Source organism: Diadema antillarum, unplaced genomic scaffold (assembly GCF_040938485.1).
Source record: "Diadema antillarum isolate AM-2024a unplaced genomic scaffold, OU_Dant_1.0 seq00001425_RagTag, whole genome shotgun sequence".
NCBI classification, from domain to species: domain Eukaryota; kingdom Metazoa; phylum Echinodermata; class Echinoidea; order Diadematoida; family Diadematidae; genus Diadema; species Diadema antillarum.
The window spans coordinates 1,193,534-1,211,795 of record NW_027272177.1 but is presented as its reverse complement, the minus strand read 5'-3'; the positions used below and the strand labels follow the sequence as shown (position 1 = coordinate 1,211,795).

Here is an 18,262-nt window from a genome sequence, read left to right as displayed (position 1 = left end):
CTTTTGCGCCAACGATAGTCCATTGCACATGTAATATAGATTCCATAGCACAGTAACAGTGTATAGGATGAACATGTACATTGTATGTACTTTACTTTCTATGCGTATCAACTTTTCTATTATTTCCAGCACAGCTTCTGTTTGTTCGGTGTGGGATATTACATTGTATTTCATGGTATAATAGCGAAGGCAAAACTATTATTAGGGTCCATGGAGCTGACGACTCTATAAAGTCCCCTCTGAAAGTGAATCATCGTTTGTGGATCTTGTACATCATCTCTCCCTCTATCTCTCCCCCTCTCCTTCTCCCCCTCTCTTTATCTCTCTATACCTCTTTCTTCTCTTTCTATTTCCTTTCTCTTTCACTCCTCCTCTTCCATATTACCAACATCTGACTACCGAGTATTCTGTACAACCAGCTCATAATGACTTGTCTCTCTGTCAGTATCACCTCGTTGCAGCTTTCTCCTTCATATCATATCATATCATATCATATCATACTCATTCTATCCTCTCAGACCAGGGAGGTGGGATCCCACCTCCCTGTTCAGACCATTTACAGACCCGAGTACATTGTACACATACTATCATATTTTTCATTCACAGGAGTTCGCATTGTATGGTTCTAAGTATGGAGCTACTGAAATTATCTCCATAGTTTAAATATTTAGGAAAATTAGGTTTAATTTTGCTGCAAAGAATGTTTTTGGAGAAAAAATATTCAAAACACTGAACGACGACACATTGCGTTGAAACATGAAATGTATAACAGATTTGCCACAAGGGTAACTCGGTAAATACAAGGCGTCACAGTTTCAAGGTGTTGCAGCCTAGTGGTACAATAGTTGCACATTGCAGTTCCTCACACCTTGTGACAGAATCTAGCTTTTTTAAAAAAAAAATGAGTGTTTTATGCCCTATTACATCGCCAATAGAGGGCGGTGGCTCACATGGTAGTCCAGAGTATACCGAAGTGATGATGTCATGCAGTCTTTTGTTATAGCTTGGGTGACAACCATGCAGGGGCGAGCACGGCTGGCAACGATAGTGTTCACAAAGCAGGCCAGGTGAGGTTGTTTAAAATCAGTTTCCATGGCGATGAATGGTTATGACATCACACATTGGTACTCCTTACTGTACGCTATAAGTGCATCATGACAATCCCAACAACATGATGCTTTTGAGATGTATTCTGCCACGTGAACTTGATGGATAGAGGAATTGAATTGGTCATCTTGAATTTCTGAACAGTGAGTGCTGCGGCTGGGTGACGATAGTCACCATGACAACGGTATCTTGTCTCAGCTGGGGTGAGAGGTCATTGTAAACGGAAGAGAGCGTGTCGGCGACCTTTGCTGAGGTCGCCCAGATATGGAGAACCTTCTTGGACCACCTGTCCAGTGCATTCTGGGTGGCATTAGCTATTCCTGTTTGTCAAATGAAAGCACAAAGTATCGCTTGGTATGAAAAATTGAAAAGAGCATGGTTGCATTTTCAATGACAGCATGGATAGGACACTTAAGCTCGTGTTGACCAATGATAATACTCGTACTACCATAGTGTCAACAATATCAACAAAAGCCGAAAAATATGGTGCAAAAACTTTGAAGTTGTAGAATCCTGCGCTATGGGAGAATGATTTCCAATCATATTTCAGTGGAAAGTTATTATTTGTTCATTTTCAGCCTTACTAAGGCAACCCCAAAACTTTGGAGGAGTCAAAATTAAGTCAAGATACAAAGCTTCTTTTTTTTTTGAGACATTCATGCCCCTGAAAGTGAAGATACATACAGAGCCAGTAAACCAAACATGCTTGTTTTTTCTAAAAAAAACAACAAAAAAACAACCAAAATCCAGTATAACATATCCCTGTACACAATCAGCCATGTACATCTTTACATCAATAAATGTACATACAGTGTACCTTTGAGTGTGATACAAAAGTACTTCAGAACGAACTTTCTATGACATGCTATGCTTGTTAACTGTTTTGTTGCGCTCCAATAAACTCCATACACATGAAACTCACCACTCAGTTTCTTTCCCAACAGTTTTTCTGCATCCTCTTTCTCAAAGTCCCCCTTGTACTTCATCGCCCTGGTAACGGACACGCCCAGACTGACACCGAACATTTCGCAGGTGTAGTCTACGATGGAGCCGCCATGAGGAAAGTACTCTATTTCCATCTCTGTCTTCAGGAGTTTAGCTCCGAAGCAGCGGTGAAAGAGTTCCAGACTAAATAAGGGGCAAAAGAATATGTTTCTGTGAACCCATCATAAAAAAAAGGAAAAACAAAAACAAATAAACAAACAAAAAGAAAAACAAACAATAAAAAACCACAGTGTACACAGAAGCTTGATATATTAAACACCTTAAACACTCAACTGGACCCCATGGAGGGTACAGCTATTGCAGCTGAATATATGGGCTAACCAGCCATCTTCTCTGATGGAAATGAAACGACGACAACAAGCATACACATACGGTTACAAAAAGGTCATCCGCACTGTGGAGGATGATGTTCCTTGGTTACGAATCTATAATCAGATGATGCACATCTTCTCCATAATCTGCCTGAATGTATTGCGACATGAATTACATCCATCATCATCCCACAACTTCTATACTCATATACCCTAATAATCCTATAGCATTTATTGTGTTGTGTGATTGCAGTACAAGTATATGCGTATCATGACAATGGAGGAAGAAAACAATTTAAAGAGAAAAAAAAAACTCAGGTCAAGGTAGAAATATCACGAGTGTATGAACCAAGGAGGTATATTCTTTTATACTGTACCTCCTTGATAGGACATACATTGTAACAAGGGCGATAGCTGAAACAGCATCATCTCCCACTATAGTCCCAGGCCGATATGTTGGTACTGAGATATAAAGCCAAAATGAATGAATGAACGCCGGCAGTGGGGCAAGTGTATTTCCGTAAGGAAACATTCAGCTTTGCCCTCGTCTTTGAAGGATGATCATTGACAATGAAACATTGATTTAACGTTTCTTTCACGGAGGGTGAGACATGTTAACGGTGGAAAACTTACAAGTGTTCCCGACGGATATTAAGTGAATTAATGACACTTAAGGGCTTTTTACACTTGTAAAATTTTGCTTAGCCCCGGACCAACGGTGGGGCTAAGGGGGGGCCTTAGCCCCACCGTTGGTACGGGACTATCCTTAGCCCACTTTCTGTTTACACTCGTTTTTGCCAAAGTGGGCTAGCCCCACCGATAGTACGGTACTATCTGGCCCTGCAAAATAGCAGGGGTTAGCACTGCAATTGCGGTGCTAGCACCGCATTTGCGGTGCCAAGCAAGTGAGTGTAAACAGAACGAAAAAATAATCCTGGGCTAAGCGACGGAGACGAAGTCCGACCCTCACTGACCAATCAGAAACGAGGTAATCAAGTGCTGCTGGTGCGTGCGTGTACGTGTACAGTACACAACGTAATTATGAATATTCATGTGGTTTGGAAAGTCCGGGGCTAAGAAATACGAGTGTAAAAAGGTCAGTTTTCTCCTTAGCCCCGGACAAGAGATAGTACGGGACTAATTGGCGAGTGTAAAAAGCTGAAAAAATTGGTACGGGACTAACGATAGTCCTGGGTCAGAGAAAGTCCGGGGTTAAGAAACACAAGTGTAAAAAGCCCTTTAGTTCACTGTACCAACCAATACTGCCTGCGTGTATACCATATAATCGATCTTGTCACTGCCAAAACTAAAACACAGATGAGCATTTACCGCCACTCATGAAGAAAAATGGTCATACCTGTATTAGGCCTATGTCATAATGTATTGAAATAAAAAGATGTATTAAAAATATCACAAAAAGCGCGCGCACACTGTTCCTCATCTTGTTCGTAAACAATTATTCATTGTACGCAATAAAATGGCCCAATCACAATCACAGCAAACAAAAGTCATTGAGCCACCGAACTCTGGGAGCACAAGTCACGCAGATTTTGACTTGACCAATGGCAATAGTACACTTTTGAAAGTGTAGCCCTGTACGTCAGTTCGGGAAACCCACTCACAAGGGGGGGCCCCTCCTTATAAGTAACCCGTCCCCCTTATAAGTAACCCCGTCCCCCTTATAAGTAACCCCCGGGGCACCCCGTATAAGGAGTCTCCACGCTTTTTTGCAATGCAACGCGAAAATGAAAGGACTGCGGCAATTCGCTTGATTATGTCCATAAAGCTTCACAAGTTTCCTAGTTACTCACGAAATTTGAGCAAAATCGGTTAGAGGCATCATATCTAAAATCATGGATTTAAATGCGATGTCAAACGACCCATGCGGATGCTGAAATGCGAGCGATTACTGGCGCGAGTGTCGCCAGGCGCGGCGGCGCGGCAATGCTTGAGTGCAGACGTGGCGACTGAGTACATGTACTGAGTCGCCACGTCTGCACTCAAGCATTGCCGCGCCGCCGCGCCTGGCGACACTCACGCCAGTAATCGCTCGCATTTCAGCATTCGCATGGGTCGTTTGACATCGCATTTAAATCCATGATTTTAGATATGATGCCTCAAACCGATTTTGCTCAAATTTCGTGAGTAACTAGGAAACTTGTGAAGCTTTATGGACATAATCAAGCGAATTGCCGCAGTCCTTTCATTTTCGCGTTGCATTGCAAAAAAGCGTGGAGACTCCTTATAAGGGGTGCCCCGGGGGTTACTTATAAGGGGGACGGGGTTACTTATAAGGGGGACGGGTTACTTATAAGGAGGGGCCCCCCTTGTGAGTGGGTTTCCCGAACTGACGTAGGCCCTCGCTGTGCTGATGATGGGCCTTTTTTGAAGATACATCAGTAACAATCATAATGAAAGCACAAAACATACAATGTATAAACACACATGATAGAGCAAAACTGAATTGAGCTGAAACCGTGAACGGAAATGTTGACTTACCTCATGACCTCCGATTCCACCGAGTCTCCTCCAGCATTGGGGCACTCCTTCATCCTCCTCGCCATCTCCGACAGATTCATGTCCTGGAATCGACGGAACGGATCAAACTGGCACTTGACCATTCCGTGTTCTGTCTCCGAATGGACGGATCTCTCCAACTCGAAGACCGCCTGCAGTCGAGTGGCGAAATTCTCTCCGAGATAAATGTTACACGGTTTTTGAGTCTTTTCGAGTCCCGCCCGATTCCGTTTTTGATGGAATCGGACATTGCCCTGGCGTCGTCTGCTGGGTCTACGCGACTCCGCAACCACCGAGGGAGCAATCCCCGCCCTGCCGGACTTTCGGGGGACGCCGAGGGTGGTACCCGTTAAAATTACTCCGTGTGGAAGGCTTTTTCTGTCGTCGCATCATGGTCATCTTGTAGTTCGTAGAAGGCTGGTTAGATATCAAGTTCGTCATTGCTGTCTCTTCAAAGTGAACGTATGTAGTTCAAAACGTCCAATTTTGTCACAGGGATCACATCTTCCAAAATCATGCAAGTCCAAGTGGTGCTACGGCAAACAAGTCTCTTGTTTTTATAATTCGGGCTGATGCAACGCCTGTGCAACGTACTTCGCCGTTGTTGGTCTTACGTTTGTGCTTGTATTGTATTGTGACGTGATGTACACGTAGTGTACTATGGTGACTAAAAATAGATCATTACCGCGATACTGCGGTTACTAGTAGCGTCGTCAGCCAGTGGAATGACATCATCCATAGCCAATCAGATTTGCGGATTCGTGTGACATTGAAGGGAGTTCCCCCACTGCACGAAAAAAGTCGCGAACGTACTGTAGTAGCTCTGTTTCCATTTCAACCGCGAAGGTGGGAACTGGATCAACTCAGGAGGCTACAAAATGTCGATTTTCAAACGTTGCTATACGCTGTACAAACGTTCTAATCCCCAGTTCTTGGAATGAACTCAGCTACACAGCATAATATCAAAGTATCATAATATTTACTTTTATTTATATTGTTATAATAATGCAACAAATGTCATGATTTCCGGGTAATTACGTGTTTAATCAATGTACTCGTATTTGTAATATCAATGAACTCAGGTACGACTCCTGTAGATATTGCAATATAATAGAAGACATGATTACAATACATTGAAAGTAATGGTTGTTCTTGAATTACCAATGCTGACAGTGGGAGATTGATAGACAGGTGATAATAGAAATTATCACAGACTTATCTCTTGTTTATAACGGATATGTGGATTGTCATGCATACGTACATTCTCATAAAATCATTCTTGCAAATCAAATGCAAATGTTTTCCGTGATCATTTTGTACACTTTTTTTTTGTGGCGGTCACAGAATTTTTGTTAAATAATATCTCTCAGCGGTCATCTCAGTTGTTGTTGGTTTTTTTTTTTCTCGAGGTGTTGCAGCCTTTCCGGACCTCGACATCACCAATTATAGAGACCATGATTCTAAATTGAATCATAATATTCAAGTAGATATACATGTATCGGGATGTTTTATCAGTGTCATTTATTTCTTTTCATTTGCATAACTGTGAATCATGTCTGCATACAATGTCCGTGTAGTCCCATAGAATAATTTTCTGCATTATTCTAATAGAAATAAAGATCCAGTGAACTACCGTGAGTTTTTACTATAGTTTGCAGGCGCAAGACCTTGTTGGTCGTAAAGGAGTCTGCGCCAAGACTACTATATGCACACTGGATGTTCTCTCCCGGCCCGATGGGACAGTGCCAGTAGTAAGCGTTTTCACATCAGCCCGATGTTTCGAAATAGCGCGCTATTTTACTGACTATTTTCTGCGAAAAATATCTCGAGCTTGGATTTTTATCGGGCTGATGTGAAAACACTCATTAATGCATGTAATAGTCCTGGCGCAGACTTCTTTACGAGCAACAAGGGTTTGTGTCATGCTGCAAACTACTAGTATTTCACCAAAATACAAGCTGATGTTAACAAAAAAAAATTATATAAAATGTACATTTGGACAATTTTAGTGACCCTCAGGATTTTTTTTTTCAAATAAAGACAGAAAACGATCATGAAATTCTTCCGTCGAGATGCTTTTCATTGCAACTGATTGACAAATTGCCCTGCATCGACGTAAATAAGCACTGAATTGATCAGTGTTTTAGTAGTAGCCATGATCAAAAAAAAAAAAAAAATCATGGGCGTACATACTCATCATAATGCCCATTATCCTGTAACAATTTCCCGTTAGAAATACACCCCATCTGACACTCACTAGACACGCACACACTATACACTCTTTCTTATATTGTGGAAATCTTAACTTTCTGAAGATGCATGTAAATGTTGTTACTTGTATTTACACTTTGATGTCTAGTGCCCATCATTGCCAGTGAATGGTGTGTGGCAATTGTTCGCTGTGTACTGTTGCAGACCCTTGCTTCCTTTCCATACTCCTTCTTTCTTTCTTTTATTCCTTCTTTCCTTCCTTCCTTCCATTAATTTTTTCTCTCTCTTTCTCTTTTATTACCCCTTCACAACGTGTTTTGTTGTTCGTCCCGTCTTTGTGTATCCGAGTGTCTGTCACGGTGCCTATAATTATGTACATGATGTGTGTGTGCGTGTGTGTGTGTGTGTGCACCCGTTACTTTTTTGTTTTTGCTTTTGTTAGTTGAGTTTATAGAGTGCCCACATCTCTACAAGTTTGTCTTTCCCATGGGTCTCTCTTTTCTAACTACGTTACAATGATTTTGAACTGTGGTTTCATAAAACTATGAATGGTATGTTTGTACATTATTTCAATACATTATTTTTCAATTTGTGTTGAATTGAATATTGGCAAATGTGATGTTGGAATTGAAATGTGATCGTAATTGAGATTGATCTGAGTTATGATAGTATGTTGCTTTTTCTCCAAAACAATTATTGCTTGTCTGAAACCAAATAAAAGCACAAAAGAATACTGGGATTTACAATGAGTAAACACCGTATCAGTGTCTATTTTTTTTTAAGTTGGGACCTTTCAGTGCAATAAAAGTCCTTATCTTTTTACAACACTAGTGTGCTTTTTCCAAACTATATATCAAGGTTGTTGTCACAGTGATTTCAAAGTTCAGGTGATACCATGGCAACGGACATTTTGCGAGTGTAAAGTGCGACCTAAGAAATATAACTGAATTTTAAAAGTGAAAAAGTGGTGCATGAAAGAAACAAAATGTAACATTTGATAACAAAAAAGTATATTTTTATTCGAACAATACTTCACTTTACAAACACACACACACACACACACACACACACACACACACACACACACACACACACACACACACACACACACACACACACACACACACTACATTGACGATCAACGCATCCCTGTAAGCAGGGAGGTGAGAGGTATTTTGTCTCACCTCCCTGCTGTAAGCTACCGCCATCTTTCCCAATACATTTCATAGCCGCCCTCTTCTCTGCACAGCCAGCCACACTGGCCACCAACTCAGCACCAACGTCTGCCAAGCACGTTATTGATTGCACACGTTTTGCGGTAGTCACAATGTTCATTTATTTCCGCTGGTAAAATAATAACTTCTTTCACAGTATTGTCTATTCTACAGTCGTCTATATGAGTACTATATTTTTAAATCACAAATATTTGTTAAAAGCATAATATTGATATCACATTCATTACAAATCTATTTCATTTCATTTCATTTCAGTTACGCTTTTTCATTTCAGTTATGCATTTCCATTTCAACAAAGAATATAAGTAAACAAACGATTGTTACGTTCATTCTATTTCTATTAATATATATCCAAACTTACTTAAAGGAGTACTATGCATATTGTTGTGATCGTCAAATATGTTTTCAAAACGTATTATTGACATCACGTTTATTACAATAAATTATGTTTTATTTCATTCCATTTCAATTGCAGTGCATGTTAACGTTCCATATGTACACTGTATTTCTATCCCTTAATACCACCGTCTATGTTTATTTCGGTATCACTCCATCGGCTTGTGCATACAGACCAAAATGCTGAGGAAGACAATACGTCGAAAGCTGTCACCCCATCTGACATCATACTATACATCCTTCATCATCAGTTCATTGTCACACTTGTATCAAAGGAAACTAAACCCAGTTAAGATGTGAACATATTGAGTGAAAGCAGAGATACTGATAGAACGCATCTGTGAAAGTTCGAGGAAAATTGGACTAGATTAATCATTGCTGAATAAGAAGACTTTATCATATCGCGGTTCGTGATATTATTTTTGGACAACAATATATGGAGAATTCTACAAAATGTATTTGGCATGAAAAGAACGAAATTTATAGACTTGTTACCGTAACAATGGGTATTCCCATGCTTTCTGAAAGAGGTAAGTCAAGTGCACTTTTCATTTTGCTAGAAAAGTTATGTACGTTGAATATTAATGCACATAAAGACAAAAGACACATTCATGTATGGTATCATGCTTCAGTAGGTGTTGATTTTATTCACCTATACCTATATCCACGTCCATCAAGCACTGGCAGTTTTCCTGAAGAATAGTGACAAGTCACATCGGGAAAGATATTTTCCTTTGGTCCTTTGACAAATCAAGCATAATCTGTTAAGAACATACACGCTTTGCGAGATAGTGAAATCAAACTTTATATATACTATAAATAGACTATCGAAATTGACCATGCTAAACACAGAGAGACTGAAAATAAGTTAGTCAGTGTCGTTTCTGTTTACATGGAGGAAAACAAAGAATTCTTAAACACTGACCCCCATTACAAATCCTACTTTTACACTGAAGTAGAGCATAAAGCTTAAAAAGTCACTTAACTATCAGCCATTTCAGAACATACTGGAAGAAACGGAAACGCAATGGAGATTGGACAGTTTTTATACATACAAGTATACAAAAAAGCCTCATAAAGGATATGTAAAATAGTGCAAAATACTATAATATAAACCTACTCGTATAGAGACTTCTATATCTTCAGCACAGCTTCTTGTTTTGAGTTGTGTGTGTGTGTGTGTGTGTGTTTGTTTTTTTTTTTGTTGTTGCACCGAATAAGGCAACCGCCAAGCAGGTTTACATGACCTTAGTGTCAAACTGCTACATATGGAAATATTGGTAATAACCATTATACTGATATTTAAACAACAGTAAGGTACCTAGTATACATCTTGTTTCAGGTTCTCTTTTTGACCAAATACATAGACTGATTTTTTTTTCTTTATGATAATGATAACTGGGGGCTTAAAATATGCCATAAAAAAGATTATTCATGTACTGACGTACAGCTCTAGCAACGCATCCGGCTCATTGCATAACCATTGAAAGTGTTTTGTTCTTCTTTGGAAGCCTCCCAGTTAATGGCCGCGTAAAGGTGGTATCTCATTGAGCGGGTTTAGCCGAGGGTCCATTAACAGTTGTAATCAACGTCGTAAATGAAAATGGTAGTGCAATCAAATTTGCAAACAGTTTTCATTGTCGTAAACAGTTTTTTCTTTAACATGTTCAAAATTTCTTTGGGACATGAAAAACCGTTTTAGATAAGACAAAGAAAACTGTTTACGAATTTGATTACAACAGACTGTTAACGAACCCCGGGATTCCCTATAGCCTAATTCGCTACGCTTGCAAATATTCACAGCTCAGAGAGATACCACCTTAACCCATTCCGTACTGAATTCTGAAATTCCCGTGGACTTAATACACAGGCCACCAGGTTCCCGTATGAAATGGGTTAAGTTACAGTGCACTGAAGTCGGATTCATCTATACATTGTGTAAAGTAATATGATAATTTTTTCCGTAAGTTCTTGATGCTGTGATTTCATTGCCAATAGAGGGCGTTAGCTCACATCATAGTAAACGTGCACAATAAGAATCATGACGCAGGGCTTAACACTGACTGACTTTCTTTCTCTACTGGCCCATTAAAATCGAAGGTTTCTATTTTCCTTTTTTCTTTCTTTTTGGTGATTTAAACATCGAGTGATGTTCGTCGTTGACGACGGTTACCATGATGAAAACCTCCGACGTGAGATGAGTTGAGGATTCATCCTCACAGAGCATTTTGTACTCTGAAGTGAGCTTCTCAGCGACGTCTGGCGAGGTCGCCCAGATATGCAGAACTTTTTTGGACCACCTGTCCTTTGCATTCTGCGTTGCACGGTGTAATCCTGTTTGTAAGATGAAAATACAAACATGGAAACGTCAAAGAAGAAATCCACCTTGAAAATAAATAAACTCTAAAAGAAAGGAAAAAGAATCCAACAGAATGTCAGAAATCAAATGAGAAATAAGAAAGATATGATATTTTGAACCTTCACATTTCTTCGAATTTTCCCCTATGAATATTCAAATTTTGCGAGTTGATGATGCTATGCCCTCACAAGCTTCCGTGAATATTGTAAATGAAATTCGGAAAAAAAAATCATCTCTAAACAATACAGGTAAGAGCATATTACCATACCAAAATATATCAGAGCTAACTTTTAAAAAAATACATGGTTTTGAAAGTTTTGTATTAAACTGTTGAAATATGAGATTATTGTTATTTCGTATATGGAATGAATAAGAAATTGTAAAAGCATGACATCATCAACTTGCTAATTTGAATATTCATAACGAGTGGGGTTTTCTGAAATCAACCAAAATCTTAAAATTTTATAACTTCCTTATTTTTTTCTCCAATTTGGATCACTTTTGCACTGTTCTGAAAGGGATTTTTTCTCTTTCCTATTAATCTGATAAAATTTGGGAGTGGATTCCTTCTTTAAGAGTATATCATATTGTATTCTCACGTCAGCACACCCAAGATGCTTTAATTCGTCATGATCATAATGATAATGCTCACGTATATCAGTGTCAACAATACTAGTAAAAGCGGAAAAACTCAGTGCAGTTAAAGGGTAAACAATTTAAGGTAAACTGATTTCTAGGCGGATACTCTCCTGCATCTAGACGCCTCCGTTCAACATTTTCAACTGTGACATAATAATTCTTCCATTCAATTTCAATATTAGTCGAGTCAAAGCACTAACTCCCCCCCCCCCAAAAAAAAGCAATCAAACAAACAAGGAACGGATATGGGAAAGATTTTGCAATTTTTGAAATTGTCAGTACAGACATTCTCACCCTTTCAATAAGTTGCCAGTAACATGATAAGACCGCAAGAGTGATATCGTTTAAATTTCGTAATTTAACTCCACTAATCTCAGATCAGAAGGAATTTAACATTCTTCTGCGACAGTGTGCAAATATGCAGTTACAAACTGACATGACTGTGGTTGCATTGGCACATGCCTCACTTCGAGGCTGCTCCAATACGGTTTTCTTTTTCTGTTTGTTCGTTAATAAAGTTACTAAAGTTTTTTTTTTGTCTGTCATGTCTGTCTTTCTGTACGTTGATTTTAGTGTAGTCCTTTCTGTCTGCAGTGCTATGCTTTAAATTGCTAGCGCCTTTTTATTTTCTAATTGAAAAGATTTGTTTTCAGGTCCCTGCAAACATTGATACTAATGACCATAATGACTTCAACATCGCTACGTATGTCAGGACACAGGTTCTTATAAGAGGATCGGACCAAGGGATACCGATACTCTCATTATAAGTTTTTCTCTTCGCTCCAGTTTCCTAACTTCTAAACTCTACGTGACACTCACCTCTCAGTTTCTTTCTCAGAAGGTCCTCTGCATCCTCTTTCTCAAACTCCGCCTTGTACTTCATCGCCCTGGTAACGGACACGCCCACACCGACACCGAACATTTCGCAGGTGTAATCCACCATGGGTCCACCGCGGGGATCGTAAGCAATCTCCATCTCCGTCTGCAAGAGTTTTGCTCCGAAACAGCAGTGAAAGAGCTCAAAGCTGAAATACGGGGGCAAAAAAAAAAACCCAAAACAAAACAAAACAAAAAAAAAACGTTTCTGTAAACACGAAAACATGTAATATCATTATCATATTACATGTGTACATACAAGCATATAATATTGAGTATTTGACTACAAAAACGACCAAAACCAGTGGTAGGTCATTTCGAGTAAACTAAATAAAAAAAAAATGGATTGTCCAATAATATTCTTTTTAATCATAGATGATAAGGCAACATCAAATTGTGAATACAAATTTGCGTACCCCTACATTGTTATCAAAATATTATATCTTTATTACTTGAGAAGGGGTCAGTTTGTTTGATGGACCTGGGTCTGATTCTTTTTTCTTTTTTTTGTGGTAATCATACGAACGTTCTTTGAATCACATCAGGCTGATGGTCAATAACTGCAATTATGGAAAAGTAAGAGATTCGTGTCACTTTTTCAGCTTTTTGTTCGCATGGCATACAAAAATGTTGCCTTACACAATATTCCTCATCAATAGTATTACTATATATTAGTATATATATACATATGTGTGTGTGTGTGTGTGTGTGTGTGTGTATACATGTATGCTTGTATACGCATGGAGCTACTGAGTCAGTGTATGCTAATTATTCCTAAATTCAGATTTTTAGAGGCATTTATACATGTATAGGTCTATTAGCTTGGCATGGGATTTTCAAGACTTCCGAAGTTATTGCTTGTTATTTTTGCTTTGTTTTACACTTTGGTTATGCATTCAGCCTTTGCTTGGCGGATCTTTGGACAAATTTGATTTCTCAGCCGTATTCCTTCCAATTAATGTCTAACTTTGCTTTTTCTGCAAGTGTTTTCTTTAAATTTCTCTTATGAATATGGGCAAAGATGATTATCTGATGTCATCCATGGGAGGTTCTTGTTTCCTTATCCATTGTTTTTTGAGAGGGACGTGCTTGTTAATAATCCGTACCATAGTTTCTTTTAAAAGATACAGTGTCCGCTTTTGTATTACGCTTTATATGAATATTTCTTATTATTATTATTTACTACTATTTCATCTTAACAACTTTCAATATTTTAACATGTTATATGATTGACACCATTGATGTAAGAATTCACATCAAAAAAATTATAATTACGCGTAACTTGTAGCAACGATTCGCATTGCGAACTCGTTCTCCTCCAGGTGCATTAAACAATGCACCCCTACTTCTATTGATATATTACTCCACAATAATTATCTTAACCTCCATTGTTCGTCATTATCAAATACAAAATAGTTTCGGTATTTTGGTAACCCTCGTAGGAGAGTTTACAAGCTGAGTCGAATTATAATTCGTGATGATCCTCTAAAAGACGTTCTGATTGTCACGAGACTGCATCTCAAAACATATTACAATTCATGTCGCCATTAATATAATCTAAATTTACTATAAATTATCTGCCTTCTGCAACCCTAGGTTAATAACCCAGGATGACGTATTTTACATGGTTACAGAGAGAACCAGATGTAAATGAAAAGTGCGATCACTCTCTTTCTCTCTCCGACTATTTATAGTCCATTAATAATTACTCTGCAAGGGGGCTATTTTTACCCAGCAACAAAATCAGTCAGCCAAAGCGGTTTTACAGTACCAGAAAGTGGAGCAGACTAAATTGATCTAGACGATAATTCAAATACACAAAGAAGTGTCTTATAATAATGTGATACATCGGTAGATAGTTGTAATAGTTACAACCACGTAACGCAACAGGCACATCAAAAGTTCGAAATGAGTACAGCCGTAAAATAGAAATTACTGACCACTTACCTCATGACTTCCGATTGTATCGAAGATCCACCTGCATTTTTACACTCAGCCATCTCCCTCGCCCTATCTGACAGCTCCATCTGGTGGAATGGACAAGAGAACCAGATAGATGTCTCGAATATCCCATCTTCATTCTGGGTTTGGATGCGTCTTATCAACTCACAAACTGGCGGGAGCCGAATGGAGAATTTTTTTCCAAGGTAGAATGATGACACTTGGTCTCGCGAGACCCTCTTGCGCAACTTCGACGAGACTCGATCTGGTCCAGAACCTGCGTTTGCGCTGTCTAATTGTTGCCGCAAGAGGGCGGCAAGTGAAGCCCCCATTTATCGGTTTTTAGGATAGAAAAAAAAAAACCACAACAAAAAACCCCGTGGGCGCGGCGTACTCATGAATATTTATGAAGAACGGACAACGTATGCTTGACAGCAAAGATGTGCATCAACCGCATGCACATTAACCCTATTAAGCCCAAGCTATTTTGACCCCTCGCAGGCCCAAGGGGGGGCACATTGTGTCCCCCCCTATATAACTTTTTTATTATTTGATGTATCATCGTCATATTTGTCACATGGGTAGAGTAACTCAAACTCTACATGACCGTACATTTGAATTTTCTCAAGGTCACCCATGGAGGGCGCTATTTTCCAAAATATAAAGAAATACATAGGAAATATGCTTAAAACATGATTTTTCTGTATAATTTCTTTATCCCCTTTATATATGTCTTATTGTTGACCAATCATTTTCATATTTGTCACAAATGATAAGCAAGTGGAATCTTATGATTTGTTACAGTTGAAATTTCTCAAGGTCACCACATGGGGGTGCTATTCATGTCAACATAATAATACATTATGACACCTGAGATGAAATGTTTCTGATGGGTACATGTATAGTTATGACACTTCATATTTGCATAATAGTGGAATTTAAAGATTGCAAATTGATAATATGATAAACTAATGATATTAGAGGCATAACTTGGGTGAGGGAATCAAAATAACACAAAATAGAAGGGCAATCTTTAGAAAATATTATTTTTTTTCAATTATCTCTATCATATCTATTGTTTTATGCCTTTGTCTCATAAAAACAAAGGAAATAATAAGAAAAATTTTCCAGGACCATAATTACTTCAAATTTTGCTCCTTCAACAAATTTCAGCCAAGAAACAACCATTTCATCCACTGTAATGCTGTTAAATAAAATGGGAACAGAAAAAAGATGGAAAATCTGACTGACATGGTTGTCAGTTTATGGTTACCATGGCAACCAGCAACATCAAATATAGCTAAATTATATATCAAAATGTTCGCAATAAGATCTTAGGAAAAGTCACCAAATTTGGTTGAAATCGGATAAAGGGCGAAGGAGTGGCAAATGAAAATCTGGTAGGGGGGGGGGGCACAATGTGCCTCCCCTTGGGCTTTATAGGGTTAAACATAAGGGAATATAATAATATCCGAGAGACGAAACAGCCGGGGAAGTGTTAGATCTTTCCAGTTTAAGTGGCGGATAAATCCACAGTCTGTAGGATCCACACGAACAATTAAACTTTAGTCTCTTCTCTGTTCGCAAGCCTAACATCCACGTGAATTTCAAACGCTATGCTAAGCAGGACATTGCGCTTCTAATGAATCGTAATATATAACAGGTGTAACATAGCTGCAAAGCAATTAGCATTATGATGTTTTCATTAATTAATACTCAAAGCATACACGAATATTTTGAAGTAATTCGCCCACCGAGGCAGGTCTTCATAAACACAAAAGAAAGAAAGAAAGAAGAAGATTTACATGGAATACAATAATATATATCCACACTGAGTTGAATTAGCATACAGATCACGTCTTCACATTTGCCTCTCCGTCTCCAATCATCAGCATTAATTTTGTGGAGTGAGTCAAAAGTTGAATTCTAGGGCTTTCTATGGCATGGAAGGTGAGTAGTCGGTCTCACTTTCACCAAGGCACCTACATAACTATGAGGATGAGGGTGAGGATTAGAGGTAAATTTATGGGAAGAAATTATGTTTAGGTTAGCATGCAGACATTAAATGGGAGCTATTTTCGCAGGACCAAATGTCTTGGAACCATTTTGGTAGTCCTATTGGAACTTTCGGGTTATTGTTTTTATCTATTATTGGAAGCGATGAAAGAAGACTTTGCTAAATACCTTTCTTTAAAGCAAGTTTATGTTGTGTCGAAGTTTCTGGTTATTCAACCACATGTAATATCTGTGAAATATAAATGCGCTGTTCATTTATGAACTATAATCACATGAATCAATGTGCTGCAGCATTACATGAAAATATACCTTTATCTTGTTTCTTTGATTCTTTTAATATTTTGTTCAATTCTTCATGAAAAAAAATTAACTTGCGGAAGATTAATTGATGAAAACACGCAAATTCACCCAGACACAAGCACACCAACACACAACACTCATAACACACTTTATACAACAGAGTAAAATGAAAGGTAGCTAGATTGTCGGTATCAGAGGATGTGGAAAGTTTATATTTTGTATTTGTTTGTTTTTTAATGAGGACTGAACGCGGTCAATAAGGGTCATGATACACCCCCCCCTTTAAATTTAGAGTAGGGAGGCGGGATCCCATCTCCCTGCTTAAACTTGAGGAATCTAAGGACGAAAAGTCATTAGTATTTGGGTTTGTTTTTCCATTTTTTTTCTCTCTCGTTCTTTTTCTTTTACGAGCCACAAATGTGTGTGTGTGTGTGTGTGTATGTGGGGGGGGGGGGCGATTAGGGTAGTCACCATAGCTGTACCTTGCTTATAGAGTGTGAAAAATCTTGGTATTCCAAAATGATGACGTAATTACGTTGTTATTTACATTTTTTTGTCCGCCCTATTCGGTTTATGCAATATTAGACATCGCTATTGAGTTTGGGCAGATTATGTGACTTCTCAATCGCCAAAGGAGCAATGCCCGCCAAGGGTAGTACCAGTATAAAATTTTCTGCGCAGAAGACTTTATCTGTCGTCGCACCGTGGTCATCTTGTAGTTCGTAGAATGTTGGTGAGATCTCAAGTTTTTTATTATTGATGTCTCTCCAAAAGTGCAAGTAGGCTACATATAGTCCTATAGCTCAGACAGTCAAATCTTATCACGAGGATGAAAAGTGCGATACTAAGTCCTCCGCTTAGCTCAAGACGCAAACACTAGTCTGATGCAACGCAATTGCAATCAGGGAAGTTCATGTACTTGCACTTGGTTAGCTCGCCACGTACATATAATTATGACAATAATACAGTATACCAGTTTACTTCCGTGATGCAACGCACACTATCGCCGTTGACGAAACGATGCTGCATAGCTCAGGGCAGAGTGACATGGCGACACCGGCAGAGGTCGTCAGTGTGCGTATGGCCGGCCTGTGCCAATCGCTGCTGATTCGTGGGGGTTTCCCTATGAGTAAATGTCGCTGTGCAATTTCTCATTCTTTCCCCAGCATGTGCTAATAATTACACTGAATGAACTCAGCTATGCCCAATAAAAAATAGCGCATAAGTGTATCACAAAATAATGGCTCGACGATAGCGGTTGACCGATGGCCCGGGGCCACTAAAAATTTATGTCGGGCCAGCAAAGTTCCAATTCCATATTTTAGTGGCGTGATTGAGCAACAGACATC

General features: G+C 38.9%; 2 protein-coding genes across 2 annotated transcripts; both read right to left on the bottom strand.

Annotated features, from left to right (window-relative positions):
- Positions 1–285: 285 nt before the first annotated feature.
- LOC139709301 (AAC-rich mRNA clone AAC4 protein-like) lies at positions 286–5,773 on the bottom strand. Its single transcript, XM_071621250.1, has 4 exons — positions 5,754–5,773; positions 4,923–5,318; positions 2,030–2,235; positions 286–1,427 (listed from the first exon to the last, which is right to left on the bottom strand). Exons 1-4 carry the CDS (start codon positions 5,771–5,773, stop codon positions 1,231–1,233), a joined length of 819 nt encoding a protein of 272 aa, XP_071477351.1. The 3' UTR covers positions 286–1,230.
- Positions 5,774–9,654: 3,881 nt separating this feature from the next.
- Positions 9,655–14,686, bottom strand: LOC139709300 (AAC-rich mRNA clone AAC4 protein-like). Its single transcript, XM_071621249.1, has 4 exons — positions 14,604–14,686; positions 12,600–12,805; positions 10,956–11,116; positions 9,655–9,666 (listed from the first exon to the last, which is right to left on the bottom strand). The coding sequence occupies exons 1-4, from the start codon at positions 14,681–14,683 to the stop codon at positions 9,655–9,657; spliced, it is 459 nt and encodes a 152-aa protein (XP_071477350.1). The 5' UTR covers positions 14,684–14,686.
- Positions 14,687–18,262: the final 3,576 nt, after the last annotated feature.

Bases quoted from the DNA above. Each gene is read 5' to 3' on its own strand.
- LOC139709301 (XM_071621250.1), bottom strand. From the start codon at position 5,773: ATGGAAACAGAGCTACTACA. The intron at 5,319-5,753 runs GTACGTTCGCGA...ATGCGACGACAG, and splicing joins ATGGAAACAGAGCTACTACA to AAAAAGCCTTCCACACGGAG. The intron at 1,428-2,029 runs GTGAGTTTCATG...TTTGACAAACAG, and splicing joins GTTGGGAAAGAAACTGAGTG to GAATAGCTAATGCCACCCAG.
- LOC139709300 (XM_071621249.1), bottom strand. From the start codon at position 14,683: ATGGAGCTGTCAGATAGGGCGAGGGAGATGGCTGAGTGTAAAAATGCA. The intron at 12,806-14,603 runs GTAAGTGGTCAG...CCCGTATTTCAG, and splicing joins ATACAATCGGAAGTCATGAG to CTTTGAGCTCTTTCACTGCT. The intron at 11,117-12,599 runs GTGAGTGTCACG...TCTTACAAACAG, and splicing joins TCTGAGAAAGAAACTGAGAG to GATTACACCGTGCAACGCAG.